We start from the raw sequence: 16,929 nt of genomic DNA on the forward strand, positions 1-16,929 counted from the left end.
GGGTCCATGCCGCACGCATGTCGCCAGTTTCGGAGACTCTGCCGGCTCGCGTGGGAGTCTGAGAGCACAGCTGGAAGCTGGTCTGCTTCTGGTACGAGGTGCCATGCTGAGAAGGTTATGACCAGGGCTTATGCACCGGAGGCCAGAATGGTCGGCTTTTGCTTTGACGAATTGCCTACTCTCCATTCTCTTGGATTCGTTTCCAGGCCCAAACACTCCATTCACACAGGCCTTCATCGTCCCAGTCGTCCGCACTGGCCTGCTCGCGGCCTTCTTGAATGGCCTCGAGACCTCCCGCTTCCAACAACTCCCATAACTGCCGGATCTGATCCAAGTATGCCACGCGCAATGGATAGGTAAGGATTACCCGAGAAGATGATCCGCGGTCAAGCCATCTTAAAATGGCCTTCGATAACAACTCAGGATGCTCCTCCGAGTACACAGTGTCTGCCGCAAGGATCAACCAAGCTTTGCTCGTATCTGCGGAATAGGTCTCTCCCGTCTGCAAGGTCAGATTATGGGGTGCGGCCCAGTCCAGCGAGCCGCACCGCACCCTGTCTTTGACGAGAGAATCGTTCAGCTTGACATTCCCAGCTAGACCCGGTACAATAGGTGCCAAGTCAGTAAGGACAACGGGTACATTCCACAGGGCTGCCGCGGTCAACCCAACTAGCCCTGTGCCAGCGCCAAGCTCCAGTACTTGGATCGGACTGCTCGAGGGAGGAAATTCCACAGGGAGTTTGTGCAAGAGACTGGCGAGTACGAAGGACGACGTCCACGTTGTTAAACTCAGGCCTTGGGCGCGAAGAGCCGGTTCGGCAATCTTGATCTCGAGGGGCACATCGCTGCCGCGCGGGACCTGAAATGACCTGGTCATGCAATCTACCACCATAGATCCCTGGTATCCAACAGGTGTCTGAGCTTATTTGCGATTTGTGCCTCAGGATGCAGTGATGGCTCGCTACAGCTACAGGTCGAGTCCAGTTCAAATTCAGATCCTCTGCGACGGTGCCAAGTCTCAAGCTGGCACGTGACTCACTACAAGCTGAGCATCTATCACGTGACTGATATGGCTCCGCGCGTCTCACCGTCCAGCAGCTGATCTCATATTCGATAAAATATATACCTGGTATCGTTGTCTCCCGGTTAAAGAGGGACATCGTCGCCATAAACGCAGCAAAGCAATGCGCCTCGACTTCTATACCGATACCTTTTGAGGACTTATGAAAACCTCTCAGGCATACGCTTAGCTCGCTCCCCACGCGTCTCCAACCACTTGTTCCGCTTCGCTTATCTCAGAAGATCGTGGAAGCATGATTGCCGAGACCGGAGCAGACGTCCGTGCTTGCGGGGGACTTCACCCGACCTTCTGGCTAGTCAATCCGCCTGGAGGATAACTATTCGTATCTCTCCATACAAAAGCAACTGATGTGAAGACCCAACCAACTAACCAGCCTGATTCCTGACGTGGCTAGAGCAGATATACTCCAACTTTTGCCCAAAGTCGCGTGACATGGACCTGAACAAGGCTTCCTTCTTGTACTAGTAGTACGACATCCACCAGCACAGTTTCCACGCTCCTGTCATGGAAGTCGTCAAGAGATTAGTCTTTCCAAGTGGCGGCCAAACGGTCTGTCATGGAAAGTTTGCAGGTGCTTTGACAGTTCGAGATGCACAGGATCCTGCAGCAGAGGGCGCTGGTTTTCTAGACGAGGTCAACGTTTGTTCATCCGGTTTTCACTATTGCGGCGCAATGACACTGACAGCGGATGTTCGTCACCACGAATCACAAATGGGAAAAGGTTTGTTTTATTTGTTGAGATGATGAGGCTGACAGCGCCTGGGCCTTTTCTCAGCAGAGATTTGCGAGGTCTGTGCTTCCCTTCCGCTAATTCGGTAAGATCGGGTCACCTAGTGGCTTCACCACAAGGGATATATTGAATCATAACCCAACATTCATGATTCGAAGGATAGCTCTCGCCGTTGGCAGGAGATAACTTATGACTACTCCGCAAGACACTGGCAAAGTTCCCCAGGTTCACTTCTACAGCAAACGCGACAACTACTATCGAGACTTCAGAACTATCATCTCAATATTCATACCATGCCGGCGTCGCTGTCGCACAACTTCAAGGCGCAAGGATTCCCCTCAAAGCACTCGGTTCGCATAGGTGGAAATGGTCTCGTCATACTGGCCGCCAGGATGGCCCTCACCGAATTATGACAACCCTGAAACCCGGGGCTCGCCCTGGCTATTCATTGCCACGTTGATCATCACCGCCGTTACACTGCTGCTGAGGTTCTACTCACGGATATTCCTGACACGGGCGGTTGGTATAGATGATGGTTTAATTGTGGCGGGATTTGTATGTGCGGACTTCCAACACCTTGTTGAACTCCCCTAACTGTAGCAGGTCCTCTCAATTGGCCAAACTTTCGCTGAGTACAAAGCTTTGACGACTTGGGGCTGGGATAGGCATCTTTGGGATGTTCCAGTTGGCCGACTCCAGCACGTCCGTCTCGCAGCATGGCTTGTTGAACTTTTCTTCATCCTTGGCAATGCATGCACGAAGGTTTCGATCTTGATGGTGTATCGCAAAATCTCTTCTGGAAGCCATAACTACTGGTTCTTCAGACTGACCTGGGCTGCCATTGTTTTCACCATTACATACACGGTCGGCTGTATATTGGAGTTGTGTCTCGCTTGTCGTCCACTGGAAGCCTACTGGAGATCCTACAGCCCAACGTACACCAGAAAGTACACCTGCGTCAATGAGACCGCACCCATCGTCTTCAGTGCTGCAGCTTCCGTCTTCTCAGACATTTACTCCTCGGTATTGCCGATGCTTCTTACCAGAAATCTCAATGTGTCCAGGAAACAGCGACTGGGTCTGTACGTCGTGTTCTCCGCAGGCCTCATCACTGCCGGCATAGGAATTGCCAGACTATGCTTCTTGGTGAGGGTGACGACCAATTACCGACCCGGCCCTCATATTCGTGACGTTACCTGGGACGGCTGGCCGACTTTTGCCTTGACGGACATTGAGGCGCACATTGCCATGATAGGTGCCTCGGCACCAGCCTTAAAAGTCTTATACAAACGATACTTCTCCCATCGACGGCCCAATCTCCACTCCTCGGTACAGTCGAACCAAGCCCGTCGAGCCTCCGCTCGTGCCGGTCAGACCGACACGAAGTACGGAGCTTCTCTGCCCCCTAGTGCACGTTTCAAGCGGCCGTTTCAGGCCAGCGACACGCTTACATACGACAGTGTGTCGGCATCGGGAGCCGCCACTGATTGCGATCTCGAGAACCTTTCTCTTCACAGCATGGATATGGACAGACCTTCAGCTCTTAGCCCTGTTCATGCCGCCAACCTACAACGGGCGGAGAGCCGTCAGTGGCCCGGTTGAACGAGCCAGACGGTATCGAGAGGGATGATTTATGACATTTAATGCCTAATGATTGCATGACACCGTGCCAGCACAGCCTTTGCTCTGGGCTTTGAGGCGTCTCAGCCCAAGGGTAACTCAGGGCATTGTGACTGGCTGCGCCTTTTGCGCTGGTCATCCAGTCAACATAAACGCGCTTCAGACCTTTTGTTTTCCACGCGTGAAGGGCAACGAGCAAACAAAGAAGTTGTTGCGTCAATGCTTGCTAGGGGTGGAGCTCTCTGATACCTTCTGCCGGCAGACGGCTGTCACCCCCCGTCTTTCATTATACGACGGATAATGTTCAGCTATGGGCTGCATAGAGCGCGGCCGGAGCATAGTCTAATGGGTCGTAGACAAAGGCACTTTGTAACGTTGCGGCGACTTCAGCGGCAGCATAAGTATTAGAGCACAAAAGACAGCGAATTCGGACCAAGAATAGAGCAATATTCGTGGACATAACAGGCAGTCCTCTTGATATTTATTTGTATCTGGATATCCTGGAACAATCCTCTTCGTCGTCCAAATCAATCCCTGAAATTCTGATATTACTGAACCATGAACTTCGACGCCATTAAAGCGGCATGACGGTTCAAGGCCCGGCACTTTACGCGACGCGCCGCGTTTGCACTGCTATCATCCGCGTGTCTCGATCCGTGGGCGGTTGGGCAACCTCATGCTTCCACTCAATAGAGCATTCCATGGCAGAAACCTGCGACTACTTGAAAGTATCATCCGCCCCAGCCTGGCCCTTCAATTTTCGCCGTATAATCCGCCAGCGGCGGTCCTAGGCGGCCCAGTATGGCAATATCAGGCAGTGCAGCGCAGGGGCGCAAAAACAACGACTAGGAAGAGCTTGAAAGAGCTACAACAAGGAGCCTTACAGGGAGGGCCTCTCCCTGAACTCGCCGTCGATGAAGAGCCTCAATATCCGACGGTGCTGCAGGGGGCCAAGCAGAACATGGCCAAGTTTGACAACTGTGTCTTACTCACAAGAGTTGGCAATTTCTACGAACTGTATTTCGAGCAGGCCGAGGAGTATGGGCCTCTTCTCAGTCTCAAAGTGGGACACAAGCAGACCAAGTTGGGCCCCGTTCCCATGGCTGGCTTTCCTTTCTTCCAACTGGACCGCTTCTTGAAAACACTTGTGCAAGATCTCAACAGATATGTTGCCATCTGCGATGAATTCCTCATCAACGTCTCTGGCAAGGTGAAGTCCGGAGGCCTAAAGCACGACCGTCGGGTGACGAGAGTGGTAACGCCAGGCACACTTATTGATGAAAAGTTCCTTGACCCTTACGAGAATAACTTTCTTTTGTCGTTGCAGCCGGAGAAGCCCTTGCTGGCGAATAGTAGCCCTGACGGACTGAAGCCACCGGAGCAGAAAATCGGGCTTGCCTGGCTGGACCTGTCAACTGGTGATTTTCTCACACAAGCCGTCTCGCGCAGCTCTTTGCCCTCGGCCATAACGCGGATCGCCCCTAGGGAGATAATCCTTCCGGTGGATGTCTCTGCAGACATCAAGGAGGAAGTCCAAGAAATCGTGGGACATGACCACCGCCTTCTTACTCTGCATCAGGAGTCCAGCGCCTTCTCGTCTATGACCGATTGGAGCGCTATGCTCGAGACCCCTGTGAGCGAAGACACACATCAAGAATTTAGTATCGCAGAAAAGCATGCAGGCCATCGTCTGCTCGATTATGTCCGACAACGTTTGCAAGGACTTGAGCTGCGTTTACAACCGCCCCGGCAGCGAGACCTCCAACAAATCCTAAGCATTGACCGCAGTAGTCTGAGAGGGCTTGAGATCCTGGAAACAGCCCGCGACGGACTGGGAAGAGGTAGCTTGTTCCACGCAGTCAAGCGCACCGTGACCAAAAGTGGTTCCCGCTTGCTCCGCGATCGTCTCACCTCGCCTTCGGCCTCATTGGAAGAGATCAATGACCGCCTTGAGCTTGTGTCGACATTCCTCGGGTCTGACGAGCTGACTGACTCGCTGATATTTCGCTTGAAGAGAACATTCGATGTCCAGCGAATAGTGCAAAAGTTCGCGCTCAACAAGGGCGACGCCGATGATATGCTATCGTTGGCCAGCGCCGTATCAGAAACCATTGCTACTCGTGAGCTTCTCCAGTCCGCCATGGCCGTATCAAATGACGTTGCAAGCAATGAGATTGCAGCTGGCAGATACTCGGACCATCCGCTTCAGAGGCTTCTGAATCGGTTTGATCTGGATGGTCCCAGTCGCCTCCAGGCTCGCATAGCATCCGCCATTGATGAGGAAGGACTCATGCAGAAACATCGTCTTGAAGAGGACGAAGCGGCGAGCGTGGCTGCCCTGGCGCATGATGTAGTTCTCCAAAGTGCACCAGAGGAGCTGGAATCCCTGCCCAAATCCGTGCGGTCTAAGAGCAGGTCTGATGGACAGAAGAAAGATGAGATCGAGTTGACAGAACCGTGGATCATGCGCCGCGATGCCAGTGACACGCTGAAGAGACTGCATGATGATCTGAATAATCTGGAGACTGAAAAGGTCGCCCTGGCGGAGACGTTGCGGAGAGAGCTGAAGGCTCCGACACTGATGCTCAAGTCGACGCCAGGGCTGGGATACATCTGTCACATCCGAAGCGCGACCGGCTTCAACAAAGACAAGCTCGAGTCGTTACATGCAAAAATGGTTTCGTCGTCTAAAAGTACTCGATCGTTTTATCTGAATGATTGGACGAGGCTGGGACGGAAAATAGATCAGGCGATACTCAATATCAGGGAGGAAGAGAAAAGAATCTTTGCGTCGTTGAGAGAACTTGTTATTCAGAATCTGGTCAAGCTACGCCGAAACGCATCAATCATGGACGAGCTGGATGTCGCCAGTGCTTTTGCCACGCTGGCCAAAGAGCAATCGTGGGTTCGCCCAATTCTCAACAACGGCACGGAGCACAAGATCATTGGGGGAAGACATCCTATGGTGAAACTCGGTCTGGAGGAACAAGGCCGGTCTTTTGTCAGCAATAATCTTGTGCTCGACCACAGCGAGCGGGTATGGTTAGTGACTGGGCCTAATATGGGCGGCAAAAGTACGTTTCTCAGGCAGAACGCGTTGATCACGATCCTTGCACAGACTGGGTCATATGTGCCTGCGACGTATGCCGAGCTCGGGATTGTGGACCAGCTCTTCAGTCGCATCGGTGCTGCCGACGACCTGTTTCGCGACCAGTCCACGTTCATGGTGGAGATGCTGGAGACTGCTGCGATTCTGAAGCACGCCACTCCACGGTCCTTTGTGATCATGGATGAGGTAGGACGTGGCACGACTCCCGAGGATGGGACGGCTGTGGGCTATGCTAGTCTACACCACCTGTACCACGTCAACAAGTGCCGGACTTTGTTTGCAACACATTTCCACGCTTTGGCAGACATGACCCGGGACTGGCCACGGTTAGCGTGCTATTGCACTGATGTATTGGAAGACGAAAGTGGTTCTTTTGCATTCATGCATCGCCTGAAGAAGGGGATCAACCGGCAATCACACGCTTTGAAGGTAGCCAAACTCGCGGGCTTGCCCCCGGCGGCACTGAAAGTGGCGGAGCAGGTCCTGCAACAGATTTCAAATGAGAAGACTGATGTATTGATACATGCTGCCGGAGCAGCTGACCGCCCTGCAGTGCCTGCAGCGGAATGAACATGAACCTACGGGGAAATCGGAGTCAGACAGGCTACTCGTCTGGCGGAAACCTCGGTGGTTGCTGGATTTCTCCCTCTGCTGGTCTGGAAGAGGCCACGGTCCCGCAGTTCTTACAGGTCCTGGCCTCCATGTCATTCTCAAAAGCCAGGACCCCTTCCTTGATTTGAGTCCCGAGGTCGGTCAAGTGGAAGCTTGCTTCGTGCACAATGTGATGACAGTTCTTGCAATACCACCTCATTGTGTCAACCGAATCCTCCGGCCGCGGTTGTTCCAGGACGATCCCGACTGTATCTGCAAATCTTACCGGGTTATGAGGTGTGTTGGCGGGCAGGAGGAACAGCGAGTTCTCATGGATGGGGATGTCAACGGGCGTATGGGGATCTGTCGAAGTATCCATCGTCTTCAGCAACATGGAGCCCTTGTGCTGGTAGAAGAACTCGGGCGTGGTGTTGATGTGGTAGTCGGTCCGCGCATTCGGGCCTCCAACCACCATGACCGTCAGCCCGCTCGTCGCCGGCGAGGAAGGATGATAGACGCAGTAGTTGTTGATGGGAGGCTGCAAGAGGTGGGAGTTGTCTTTGAGCCTGTCGAAGAGTCAGCGCAATGCCACCCAGCAGTCCACCACGTCCGGTGGTCGGTACCATTTTGGCAGGTTCAATGCGCTTCCGGCCATGTCGACGTATGTTTAGATAGAAATGGGCGCAGGTTGAGTACCAGTACGAGCTGAAGAATATCCACAGTAGCAAGGAGGCCGCCTTAGGCTTCAAGTATGTGTAACGTGCCACTGGATTATATGTTGTACTAGTCGTGCCAGATTATAAATCGCGACACAGCCCACTAACAACAGTCATGCGCACAGGACGGCAGTAGAATTCAGGCTTCTGGTTCGAATGGAGGTTGAGTCAGTGGGCTGACGACCTGAGCCGATATAGACTCGAGACCGAAGCTCTAGGATGATGCCTGATGCCTGAGAGATGCGCGAGGTGTGTCACGAGCAGTTGAGTGGTAGAGATGGACGTGGCGGGCTCGGAAGTCGCATATGTTTGTTCATTGATTATTTTATTATGCGGGGAACTTTTGCCAGCAAACTCGCTGCTGAAAGTTTGGAGAAAAATTTGGGTCGACCGTGCAAGTTTGTAACAGTCTCATGAGACCGATGCACAAACACAACTCACCGCACCCATAACTATGAACGTGCGGCAAAGAAATTGCTGCTCTTGAGAGATCTAGTTGGCGACATGTCGACCTCTCAGCCCGCCGTGCGCTTGAGCTCGCACAAGTCTCTGACATCGCGCCTCGTGCTCGCAACCCTCCTCGGCCGCACCGTACGCATCGATCAAATCCGACCCAATTCTCCCACGAACCCAGGCCTAGCACCGCATGAAATCTCTTTCCTCCGACTTCTCGAGGCCGTCACGAACGGCTCACACATTGAAATCTCCTACACGGGAACCGTCCTGCTCTACAAACCGGGCCTAATCACCGGCTCAGCGCCGGGCAGTGGCGCCTCGAGTTCGGGCGTGTTGCGGCATGAAATCCCTTCAAACAACACCCGAGGACTAAGTTACTTCCTACTACCAATATGCCTACTTGCGCCGTTCAGCAAGGCCAAGTTCAACATTGTCTTCACGGGACCAGGGGTGATCACAAGTTCGACAGAGAAATGGGGCGATATGAGCGTGGACAGTGTTCGGACGGCGATTCTGCCACTCTATGCGAAGTTCGGCATCGAAAGAGACATTGAATTGAGAATCCTGCAAAGGTCGAATCCTGGCCCACGAGGCGTTGGCGGCGCGGGAGAAGTGCAGCTGGTATTCGGGCACCAGGTCAGATTACCCAAGACTTTACACTTATTGAATCCGGGCCGGGTCAAGAAAATCAGAGGCGTTGCATATTCCACCGGCGTCAGTGGAAGCAACAATGCAAGAATGATTGAGGCTGCCAGGGGGATTCTGAATCAACTGGTGGGCGACATCTATGTGTTTTCAGATATGAGCAGTGCCGCACTGGTGCCGGCGCCTGAGAAGAATAACCCGAGCGCGAAAAAGAAAGTCGGTTTGGGATTTGGACTCTCCTTGGTCGCCGAGAGTTCGACGGGTTGTCTCTATTCTGCTGATGCTTCTAGTCCTCCTGAGGGCGGTAAGCCGGCGGAAGACATTGGGCGCATGTGCGCGTTTCAACTTCTCGAGAGTGTCGAGAGAGGCGGCTGCGTCAGCCTCGAAGCTGCTCCTACTGTGATTACTTTGATGGCCATGGGGTCTGAAGATGTGGGACGAGTGCAGCTGGGGCGAGATGTACTGGCTTCGGAACATATGATTCAATTGGCAAGAGATTTGAATGCCTTTGGCTCGGCGGGATGGGGTATCAGAGACGCTGATGGTCAAAAGTCAGAGGGACAGCTCGTTGTCAGTGTCGTCGGCAGAGGAGTTGGGAACATTGGTCGGAAGATTGGATGATCGCGAGGTTAAACGACCAGTCACTAATCAACGTGGCCTACCCTGCACCGCATCTGCCGCAGTACGCATTGCCTGCTCGCTCGGAGCAACGAGAGGTGCGAGGCCCCCGGGCCTCAGGCTTCTACGTGCCGCAGTGCCGGAAGACACGGTGCGATGGCGGTGAAGAGAACCTCGGCCAAGGCCTGGTGCAGCGAGATCAGAGCACTCTTTGGCATTTTACGCCATTTCTGGACGACGAGGTTGCCTGCTGTTACTGTCTCATGCCCGACGACTCCAGCGCCAACGGTTGGCAAGACGTTGCTTACGGCACGGGCTAGATCCGACGCCGATTGTGCTTGTGTTGTGATAATGCACAAGTACTCATTACCGGACTCACCGTCGCAGGCCGGGGCACGATCACGATATCGTACCAGCCGCCGTCCTGGACGTTGTCGATGGCGGCCAATGATAGGTCAGTTGCCTACGGCCTGGAAGGTCAAATCCGGATGCCCCGGAAGGTCTAACCAAGCGGCAACCCACTGCAGCACGACACTCAACCTCAGGGCTGCCCTCCCCACGAAAAGCGCACGCGACCTCACAAAAGCAGTTTTTCCTAGTGGCATCAACCTTGTCTGCCGTAAAGAGGCCGTTAAAATGGTCAAGGGAATCTTATACCCACCCAAGAAGTCATAGCAGGGATCCGAATATAACTGCAGAGCATAATGATCGCGGCGGAGGCATTGGCGAATGCGACAGACTGTTGAAGTATCATAATGGGACCAACGACATCGGAATGTCACGAACTTGAACTGCAAGGTGGATGAGGTCCCGCCTTGGTCCGAGGCTCGAATCAGTAATTGAACTGGGTGATGGTTTGGTTTTCTGCAGTGTCAACTTGAACATCGATCTCTGTCCTCGCTTCCTATTCAACTTCGTTGACAGCATTTGTCATGCCACTAGCGCTGAGCTTTCTAACAATCCACATGACACTTCGCTCCAACCAGACTCCCGAAACGGCGAATCTGATTACCAAACTCCGCCCGATTCGAGCCGTTGGTCCTATGTCCTCGGCCTTTGCGTTACTACCTCCGCGCGATTCGTTCATGGTACCTTTCATAAGGTACTCTGACGGTCAAGCGACCATAGAGGAATCAATGATTGCAGCTGTCTATCGAGCGCCATGGCTCGCTAAGCGCAAGTCCTAGAATGTCCCAGCCTGCGCTCTGCCCAACTTGAATCCGACTTATTTCACCGGCTCTTGCCCTCGGGTGTGGTTCATGTAGTTCATGTACCTCCATGGGGAGACGCCAGGCTCTGGCCGTGCCTGCAGCTTGGACGCTGCCGGTTTGTTGATATACTTTACTTAGTACTGCAAGTATTATTTAGTATCTGTGTCTGGCTCGTTTTGCAGTTGCGCTTTTACAACTGCGTGGACTCTACTTTTCCTATCCTAATATTGTTCCTTATACTAACGGATGGTTACCATATCGGCTGTGCTGGACTGTTGACACACAGTACTATTACAACGCAAGAGGAGGAAGAAGGAAAGGAGGAGTGACGGGGCTTACCATGGGCGCAGGTGCCTTCCTCGAACCTCTCGCAGTCGTTGTCTTGCTGTTTGGTGGTGCCTGGATCAACCGAGCCACGGATTACTCCTGGTCGGGCAGATATGGCTGGGACGAACCGCTGCCGGTCGCACGACCGATTGAGAAGGCCGAGGATATATCAGTTGAAGAGGCCCAAAGCACACATGCACGAAGGTCACTATCTCCATCACTCTTGGTGGCTGAGGACGAGAAATGGAGGGAGCGCGAAGTTCGTTTCCTGGGCTATTGCAAGGTAGTGCGGACGCCCAATACTGCTGTCTTCCGCGGTCGACTGCTCAGCAGGGTGCTACATAAGTTTCCCTTCTTGGTGGAAGCATGGTATTGGGCACTCATTTACTGGGTATGGGCTCAGGACACACCCCGTCCGGCGTGGTCAGAACTAATAGTTGTCCGTTCAGGTCTACCAACTTGGCCGAGCATTCACTGCCGTAACCCTGGTGGAAGGCACAGTCCACGTCGCCCGTCGACATGCTCTTCAGGTCATTGAACTTGAGAAACGTCTCCATATTTTCTGGGAAATCCCAATCCAGAAATTCTTCATGGCCTACCCGCGCCTCATGATGTCTATCAACTGGCTCTACTCCTTCATACATATCCCGGGCACAATCGCATTCTTAGTTTGGCTATACTATTACACGATTACAAGCGATCGCCATCTACAGAAAAACAGCGGGCGTCTGCAAGGTGTCGGACGAGGGCGCCCGGGCTCTCCTGGAGGGGCTTGTCTCTACGAAGCGCGTAGGAGGACCATGGCAGTGTGCAACCTTCTGGCATTCGTGGTATTCACGCTCTGGCCCTGCATGCCCCCGCGGCTGCTGAGCGACCCCGAGTATACAGGCCCTCAGTCCCCAGTGGCCAGGAGCTATGGCTTCGTGGACACGGTGCACGGCAAGGAGGGAGCTAGTAGTGTGTGGACACAAAACAGGTTCTGCAACCAATATGGTAAGCCAGGATCGCTTGCCGTATTGCCCTGACACTCATCCTTTCTAGCTGCTATGCCATCGCTCCACTTCGGCTACTCTCTTATGATCGGCGTCACCATCATGACCGTTCCTCTGGCACCCGAACACCGCCGCACGAAATCCTTCCTCCTCCCTTTTTTCAACAGGTCGCATCCCGAACTGGCACCAGCCATCCGTCTCCCAAACCCTCGTCGTCTAGCCTGCCTCGTTATCGGATTCATGTATCCATTTACGATCCTTGTGGCTATCGTTGCGACGGCCAACCATTTCATCCTCGATGCTGTGGCCGGAGCCGCGGTCTGCATCATTGGGTGGAGAATTAACCCTATCTTGTTGAACTTACTTCCTCTCGAAGATTGGTTTCTTTGGGCGCTACGGATACACAAGCCTGTACAGACGCCTGTGGAGAATGAAACGGCGTTTATGGCTGGTACAAAGGGAGGGAAAATAGAGCGGCGGAGTTCCGAGCGACCCCCAACTGCCATCAAATGAGTGCTCGTGCCGATAATCGAGACCAAGCTGGAGCCGCTCGGCTGGAATTTTGAGCAAGGGAGGCATTGTTCCTCAGCAAGCGCGTCTACGTGTGGCGGATATCTGTAAGATGGCCATTGTTCGCCGTCTCCTGGTGCTGCGTTGATCAATAGAAGTGCATGGCTTGCAGGTACTGTAGTAATCCTAATGACACGGTTTCCATGGGGCTGAAACTCAGGTACCTTGGATATTTCAAAATCATGCCAATAAGGATATCAGCATTTACACTGACAATGGCAGCGGACTGTTGATGTTAGCAGCAATTGATATAGGGTGGATCAAATGGACCACTAACACTACTACGTAGCATGCCAAGACCTACGTCGAAGCATCTTTAACCCAACTGCATGTACACCCGTGGACCAACTTGAAGCACATCAAGACACTGGCACTGGTCATCATCATTATTGATTGAGAGCTGTGGGCATCAGAGCTGGTGGAAATACTTTCTGTCAGATCAATTTGCAGGTACCTGGGCCATATATTGTTGTGTGCATGGTTGCCAAAGGATATCTTCCAGTTGAGTGAATGAATGAGTGCAGCGAGCGAATGAGCTTAGGAAGGCTGCTCAAACTTGAATGCCGTGGCAAGCCGATGTCCGGCACTGATAGTCAGTCGCAACTTGAAGAGTGTCAGTGAAGACGATCCAGAGCGATCAGCCACGCTTTCTTTGCACTCTCTCTTCAAATTTGAACGTCCGCTGCTCAAAACTTGTCGCAAACGCCCGGTGCTCAACCTGCCTTCAGCACAGTGCTGGTGTCTTGCTGGCGACATCTGCGGGTAACAGAGGGCACTTTCTCCTACGAGGTCCAACAGCAGAGCTCTGAGCTCCAGCAAAGATCGGCCATCGTCACTCGGACTATTGTGCCCTACTCGGGTCATTGCTGCTTCAAGTGGCTACCCCAGCGAGGAGGATTCTCCAACAGGTACGGTAAGTTGAGAACTGGTCTTCAATACCCATCTTTCCCCAGAAAGCGCATTGTGCTTGGATCCCTGTTGCACCATCCCCTGCCATCTCAACTTTGTCATTGTCACAACGCAAAAACAAGGCAGTTTGTTTGAGGTTGGCGACGTGGTGTCGATCATATCGACCGTGACCGGCGAACTGCTCAAAGCCAATCTCATCACGTGATTGAACATTCACGTGATCTGCGGTGACGCTTGGCGAACGGAGCAGCCGTCACGGGACCTGATTGGATTTGGAGCAGAGGCAGTGGGTTTCTTGGGCCCCATTTTGAAGTTGCGACTCTATTGCTGCTCTCATCAATTCTCTCCATCATCGTTGCAGCCGCCGATTCCTCCACCTCACCACATCGCGACACTGTCCAACACCATCATCCTCCCTATCGCTTGTCCATCGCAGGCATTGTCTTGTTGAAGCGAGGCTGCTGGTTCGTGTTTTCCCACGTCAACTCCCCTTTTTGCAGCTGGGGTCGCGGGCTGTGAGCGCTCATCTCACTTGCGCGTCACCTCGGACAGCTGCACCACACCACCGATCTTTGCCGTTTGGAACGTGGAAGCGAGTCAATCCTGCTTCTGCCAGCTTCGCGACAAAGCATTCATAGCTAACACCTATCTTCATCAGACTCTTCCTCATTGCTCGCGCTTCTCATCAACGCGTCACTCATCCCCTGTGACCCGTCACCATGGATACCACCGACACTTCCGTTGTCCAAGCCGAGGTGCCGGTCAAGGTTCCGCAACCTGATGACCAAGCTCCACCAGCGTTGGCAGAACCTGCTTCTGGCGTTGTAGCGGAGATGTCAGGTGCCCTGCCCTTCGAAGACGCAGGCGAGAAGAAGGAAGCTGAGGCTCCCACCGGTATGTTTCGCATGTCGCCTACCCGGGATCTTGTCTGGTGCTGACTAGCTATTACAGAAACTGCTACGGCGAACGGAACTGCCGAGTCTACCTCTGAGCCAGCCAAAGAAGAGGCTCCTGAGCCTGCTGCTAAGCCTGCTGCCGAGCCTGAATCTGCCCCTCCGGCCACCGGCGAAACAGAATCAAAAGAGGCGGGTGAGGCGGATGCTGCTCAACCAGAGACAAACGGAACTCCAGCGGACAAGAAGACACCCTCATCCCGACGAAAGTCATCGGGTGGTGTCCCTGAGCACAAGGGCAAGAAGCTCAACAAGAAGAAGTCCGTGGCCAAGATCACACACCTCGATGCCAAACCGGGCGAGTATTACTTTGCCAGATTGAAGAGCTACCCGCCATGGCCCAGTATCATCTGTGATGAAGAGATGTTGCCCGAGATCCTTCTCAACACGCGCCCTGTCACTACTAAGAAGGCAGACGGCACCTACAACGAACCATATGCCGATGGTGGCAAGAAGGTGGCCGACCGCACATTCCCGGTCATGTTTTTGCATACCAATGAATTGTAAGTTTGTTTCAGGTCTATTCGGTCGGCTGTTGCTAATGCATTACTCAGCGCATGGATTCCCAACACCGACCTCACTCCCCTCAACCCGGAGGAGTGCAAGGATGTGTCGGAGAAGGGCAAGTCCAAGTCTTTGCTCGCTGCCTACGAAGTTGCTGCCGAGAACCATGATCTCCAGTACTTCAAGGACATGCTTGACGAACATGCCGCGGCAATGCAGGCCGATATTGAGGCAAGAGAGGCCCGGGAAGCCGAGAAAGCCGCCAAATCCGATAAGAAGCGACGCAAGAGCGAGGCAAAGGTCGTCGATACCGAGGACGTTGAGATGGAAGATGCCGAGCCCGCCCCCAAGAAGTCTTCCAAGAAGCGTAAGAAGGAGGCCGACAGTGATGACGAGGAGTCGGAGAAGGTAAGAAACTTTCGATTTTTCGGCGTATTAGATCCAGTAACTAATTTGTGGTCTTAGCCTGCAAAGACTCCAAAAACCACCAAGATCAAGTTGACCACAAGCAAGACGCCAAAGACTGAGGAGAAGAAACCCAGGGAGAAGGCTAGCAAGGCCAAGTCCGAGAAGAGAAAGTCAAAGGCGGCAGCGAGTGATGAAGAGATGGCCGATGCTGGTCCAGCGGAGCCAGAGGAGAAGCCTCTGGACCCTGTCGAGGCACGCAAGGCTCGTGAGAAAGAAGGTTAGCAAAACATACTTTTTTGCCCTTGCATCAAACCTTGTATTAACTGAATCTAGTTCTCTTCCTCCGCCACAAACTACAAAAAGGCTTCTTGTCACGCGATCAAGCACCTCAGGAAGAGGAAATGCCGCAAATGTCGACTTTCATCAAGAAGCTCGAGGGATACAATGATTTGGAAGTCAGCATCATCCGCAACACCAAGATCAACAAGGTTCTCAAGGCATTGATCAAATTGAACACCATTCCTCGCGACGAAGAGTTCCAATTCCGCAAGCGGTCCATCGAGCTCCTGAGCCAGTGGAATAAGATTCTCGGCGCAGAGCCAGTCGATGGCACCGAGACTTCGGCGGACAAGGAAGGCAAAGCATCACCTGCCACCAACGGCGTTCATGAGGAAAAGTCGGCCGAAAAGCCAGAGGACGCTACCGCAGCGGAGAAGAAGGACGACGAATCCGCTACTCCAGTCGAGAAGCCAGCTGAAGCGACGGAGGAGAAACCTGCCGAAACTACTGAAGAAGAAAAGCCTGCAGAGACTGCAGCAGAAACCACCGAGACCACCAATGCAGAAGCTAAAGCTGAACCCGAGAAGCCGGTTGAAACCGAAGAAGAAAAGCCAAGCACTGACACTGCTGAGGAGCCCTCAAAGCCCGAAGCAACTGTCCCAGAAACTGTCGACAAGGCGCCCGAGTCAGCCGAGGCTGCTGCCGAGGCGGCGGATGTTGTCAAGGCTGCCGAGTAGACATAAATGGCTGTCTTTGTTGGATGGCTTCTGAACGGTGTGCCTGGGGTGTTTTGGGTCGGGCGGATCGTCCAATTGACAAGATGTCACTATTCTCTGGGTTGAGTGCTATCAATCACACGTTTAGGCAATTCTGAGGGGTTGTTCAAAAGGTGCTTGCGTGGAGCTACTAGTAGCTGATGCTGAGAGATTGTTGGGACGAGCATGGTGAAAGTTGGAGAGCGACTCGGAGAGAGCGAGAGAGACTGAGTGAGAGACACACAGAGAGACAGAGAGAGAAATGGCTGTGCATGCACACACGAATTGAAATTCATTCCCTGGCCTTGATTGAGAACGAAAATGAGACTACTTTGCTACTGCTACAGCTATGGAATGGAACTTTGAGATGCCTGAAATGGAAATGGATTGGCGGCGTGGTTCAGCTTGGCTTGGACCTGTTCATCTCTGTTTTCGCATATGCGAGAACGAGAACG

At 53.2% G+C, this 16,929-nt stretch overlaps 8 protein-coding genes across 8 annotated transcripts; 5 read left to right on the forward strand and 3 right to left on the reverse strand.

The window, feature by feature from the left end:
• Positions 1-175: 175 nt before the first annotated feature.
• HMPREF1120_06912 (uncharacterized protein) lies at positions 176-892 on the reverse strand (the record flags this gene model as incomplete). Its single annotated transcript, XM_009161123.1, has 1 exon — positions 176-892. The coding sequence occupies one exon, from the start codon at positions 890-892 to the stop codon at positions 176-178; it is 717 nt and encodes a 238-aa protein (XP_009159371.1).
• A 1,285-nt stretch (positions 893-2,177) lies between these two features.
• Positions 2,178-3,413, forward strand: HMPREF1120_06913 (uncharacterized protein; the record flags this gene model as incomplete). Its single annotated transcript, XM_009161124.1, has 2 exons — positions 2,178-2,366; positions 2,415-3,413. 2 exons carry the CDS (start codon positions 2,178-2,180, stop codon positions 3,411-3,413), a joined length of 1,188 nt encoding a protein of 395 aa, XP_009159372.1.
• Positions 3,414-4,107: 694 nt separating this feature from the next.
• On the forward strand, positions 4,108-7,110 carry HMPREF1120_06914 (DNA mismatch repair protein MutS; the record flags this gene model as incomplete). The annotated part of the gene is made up of 1 exon (XM_009161125.1): positions 4,108-7,110. One exon carries the CDS (start codon positions 4,108-4,110, stop codon positions 7,108-7,110), a length of 3,003 nt encoding a protein of 1,000 aa, XP_009159373.1.
• On the reverse strand, positions 6,181-8,151 carry HMPREF1120_06915 (3-hydroxyanthranilate 3,4-dioxygenase 1). The gene is made up of 2 exons (XM_009161126.1): positions 7,755-8,151; positions 6,181-7,697 (listed from the first exon to the last, which is right to left on the reverse strand). Exons 1-2 carry the CDS (start codon positions 7,784-7,786, stop codon positions 7,145-7,147), a joined length of 585 nt encoding a protein of 194 aa, XP_009159374.1. The 5' UTR covers positions 7,787-8,151; the 3' UTR covers positions 6,181-7,144.
• A 200-nt stretch (positions 8,152-8,351) lies between these two features.
• On the forward strand, positions 8,352-9,569 carry HMPREF1120_06916 (18S rRNA biogenesis protein RCL1; the record flags this gene model as incomplete). Its single annotated transcript, XM_009161127.1, has 1 exon — positions 8,352-9,569. The coding sequence occupies one exon, from the start codon at positions 8,352-8,354 to the stop codon at positions 9,567-9,569; it is 1,218 nt and encodes a 405-aa protein (XP_009159375.1).
• Positions 9,570-11,117: 1,548 nt separating this feature from the next.
• HMPREF1120_06917 (uncharacterized protein) lies at positions 11,118-12,609 on the forward strand (the record flags this gene model as incomplete). Its single annotated transcript, XM_009161128.1, has 3 exons — positions 11,118-11,495; positions 11,554-12,097; positions 12,146-12,609. 3 exons carry the CDS (start codon positions 11,118-11,120, stop codon positions 12,607-12,609), a joined length of 1,386 nt encoding a protein of 461 aa, XP_009159376.1.
• A 422-nt stretch (positions 12,610-13,031) lies between these two features.
• Positions 13,032-13,733, reverse strand: HMPREF1120_06918 (uncharacterized protein). Its single transcript, XM_009161129.1, has one exon. The coding sequence runs from the start codon at positions 13,528-13,530 to the stop codon at positions 13,204-13,206; it is 327 nt and encodes a 108-aa protein (XP_009159377.1). The 5' UTR covers positions 13,531-13,733; the 3' UTR covers positions 13,032-13,203.
• A 561-nt stretch (positions 13,734-14,294) lies between these two features.
• HMPREF1120_06919 (uncharacterized protein) lies at positions 14,295-16,456 on the forward strand (the record flags this gene model as incomplete). Its single annotated transcript, XM_009161130.1, has 5 exons — positions 14,295-14,469; positions 14,527-15,031; positions 15,083-15,440; positions 15,498-15,717; positions 15,774-16,456. The coding sequence occupies 5 exons, from the start codon at positions 14,295-14,297 to the stop codon at positions 16,454-16,456; spliced, it is 1,941 nt and encodes a 646-aa protein (XP_009159378.1).
• Between the last annotated feature and the right edge of the window lie 473 nt (positions 16,457-16,929).

Source organism: Exophiala dermatitidis, assembly GCF_000230625.1.
Source record: "Exophiala dermatitidis NIH/UT8656 unplaced genomic scaffold supercont1.6, whole genome shotgun sequence".
Classification (NCBI taxonomy): domain Eukaryota; kingdom Fungi; phylum Ascomycota; class Eurotiomycetes; order Chaetothyriales; family Herpotrichiellaceae; genus Exophiala; species Exophiala dermatitidis.

Bases quoted from the DNA above. Each gene is read 5' to 3' on its own strand.
- HMPREF1120_06915 (XM_009161126.1), bottom strand. From the start codon at position 7,786: ATGGCCGGAAGCGCATTGAACCTGCCAAAATG. The intron at 7,698-7,754 runs GTACCGACCACC...ACTCTTCGACAG, and splicing joins GCATTGAACCTGCCAAAATG to GCTCAAAGACAACTCCCACC.
- HMPREF1120_06918 (XM_009161129.1), bottom strand. From the start codon at position 13,530: ATGACCCGAGTAGGGCACAATAGTCCGAGTGACGATGGCCGATCTTTG.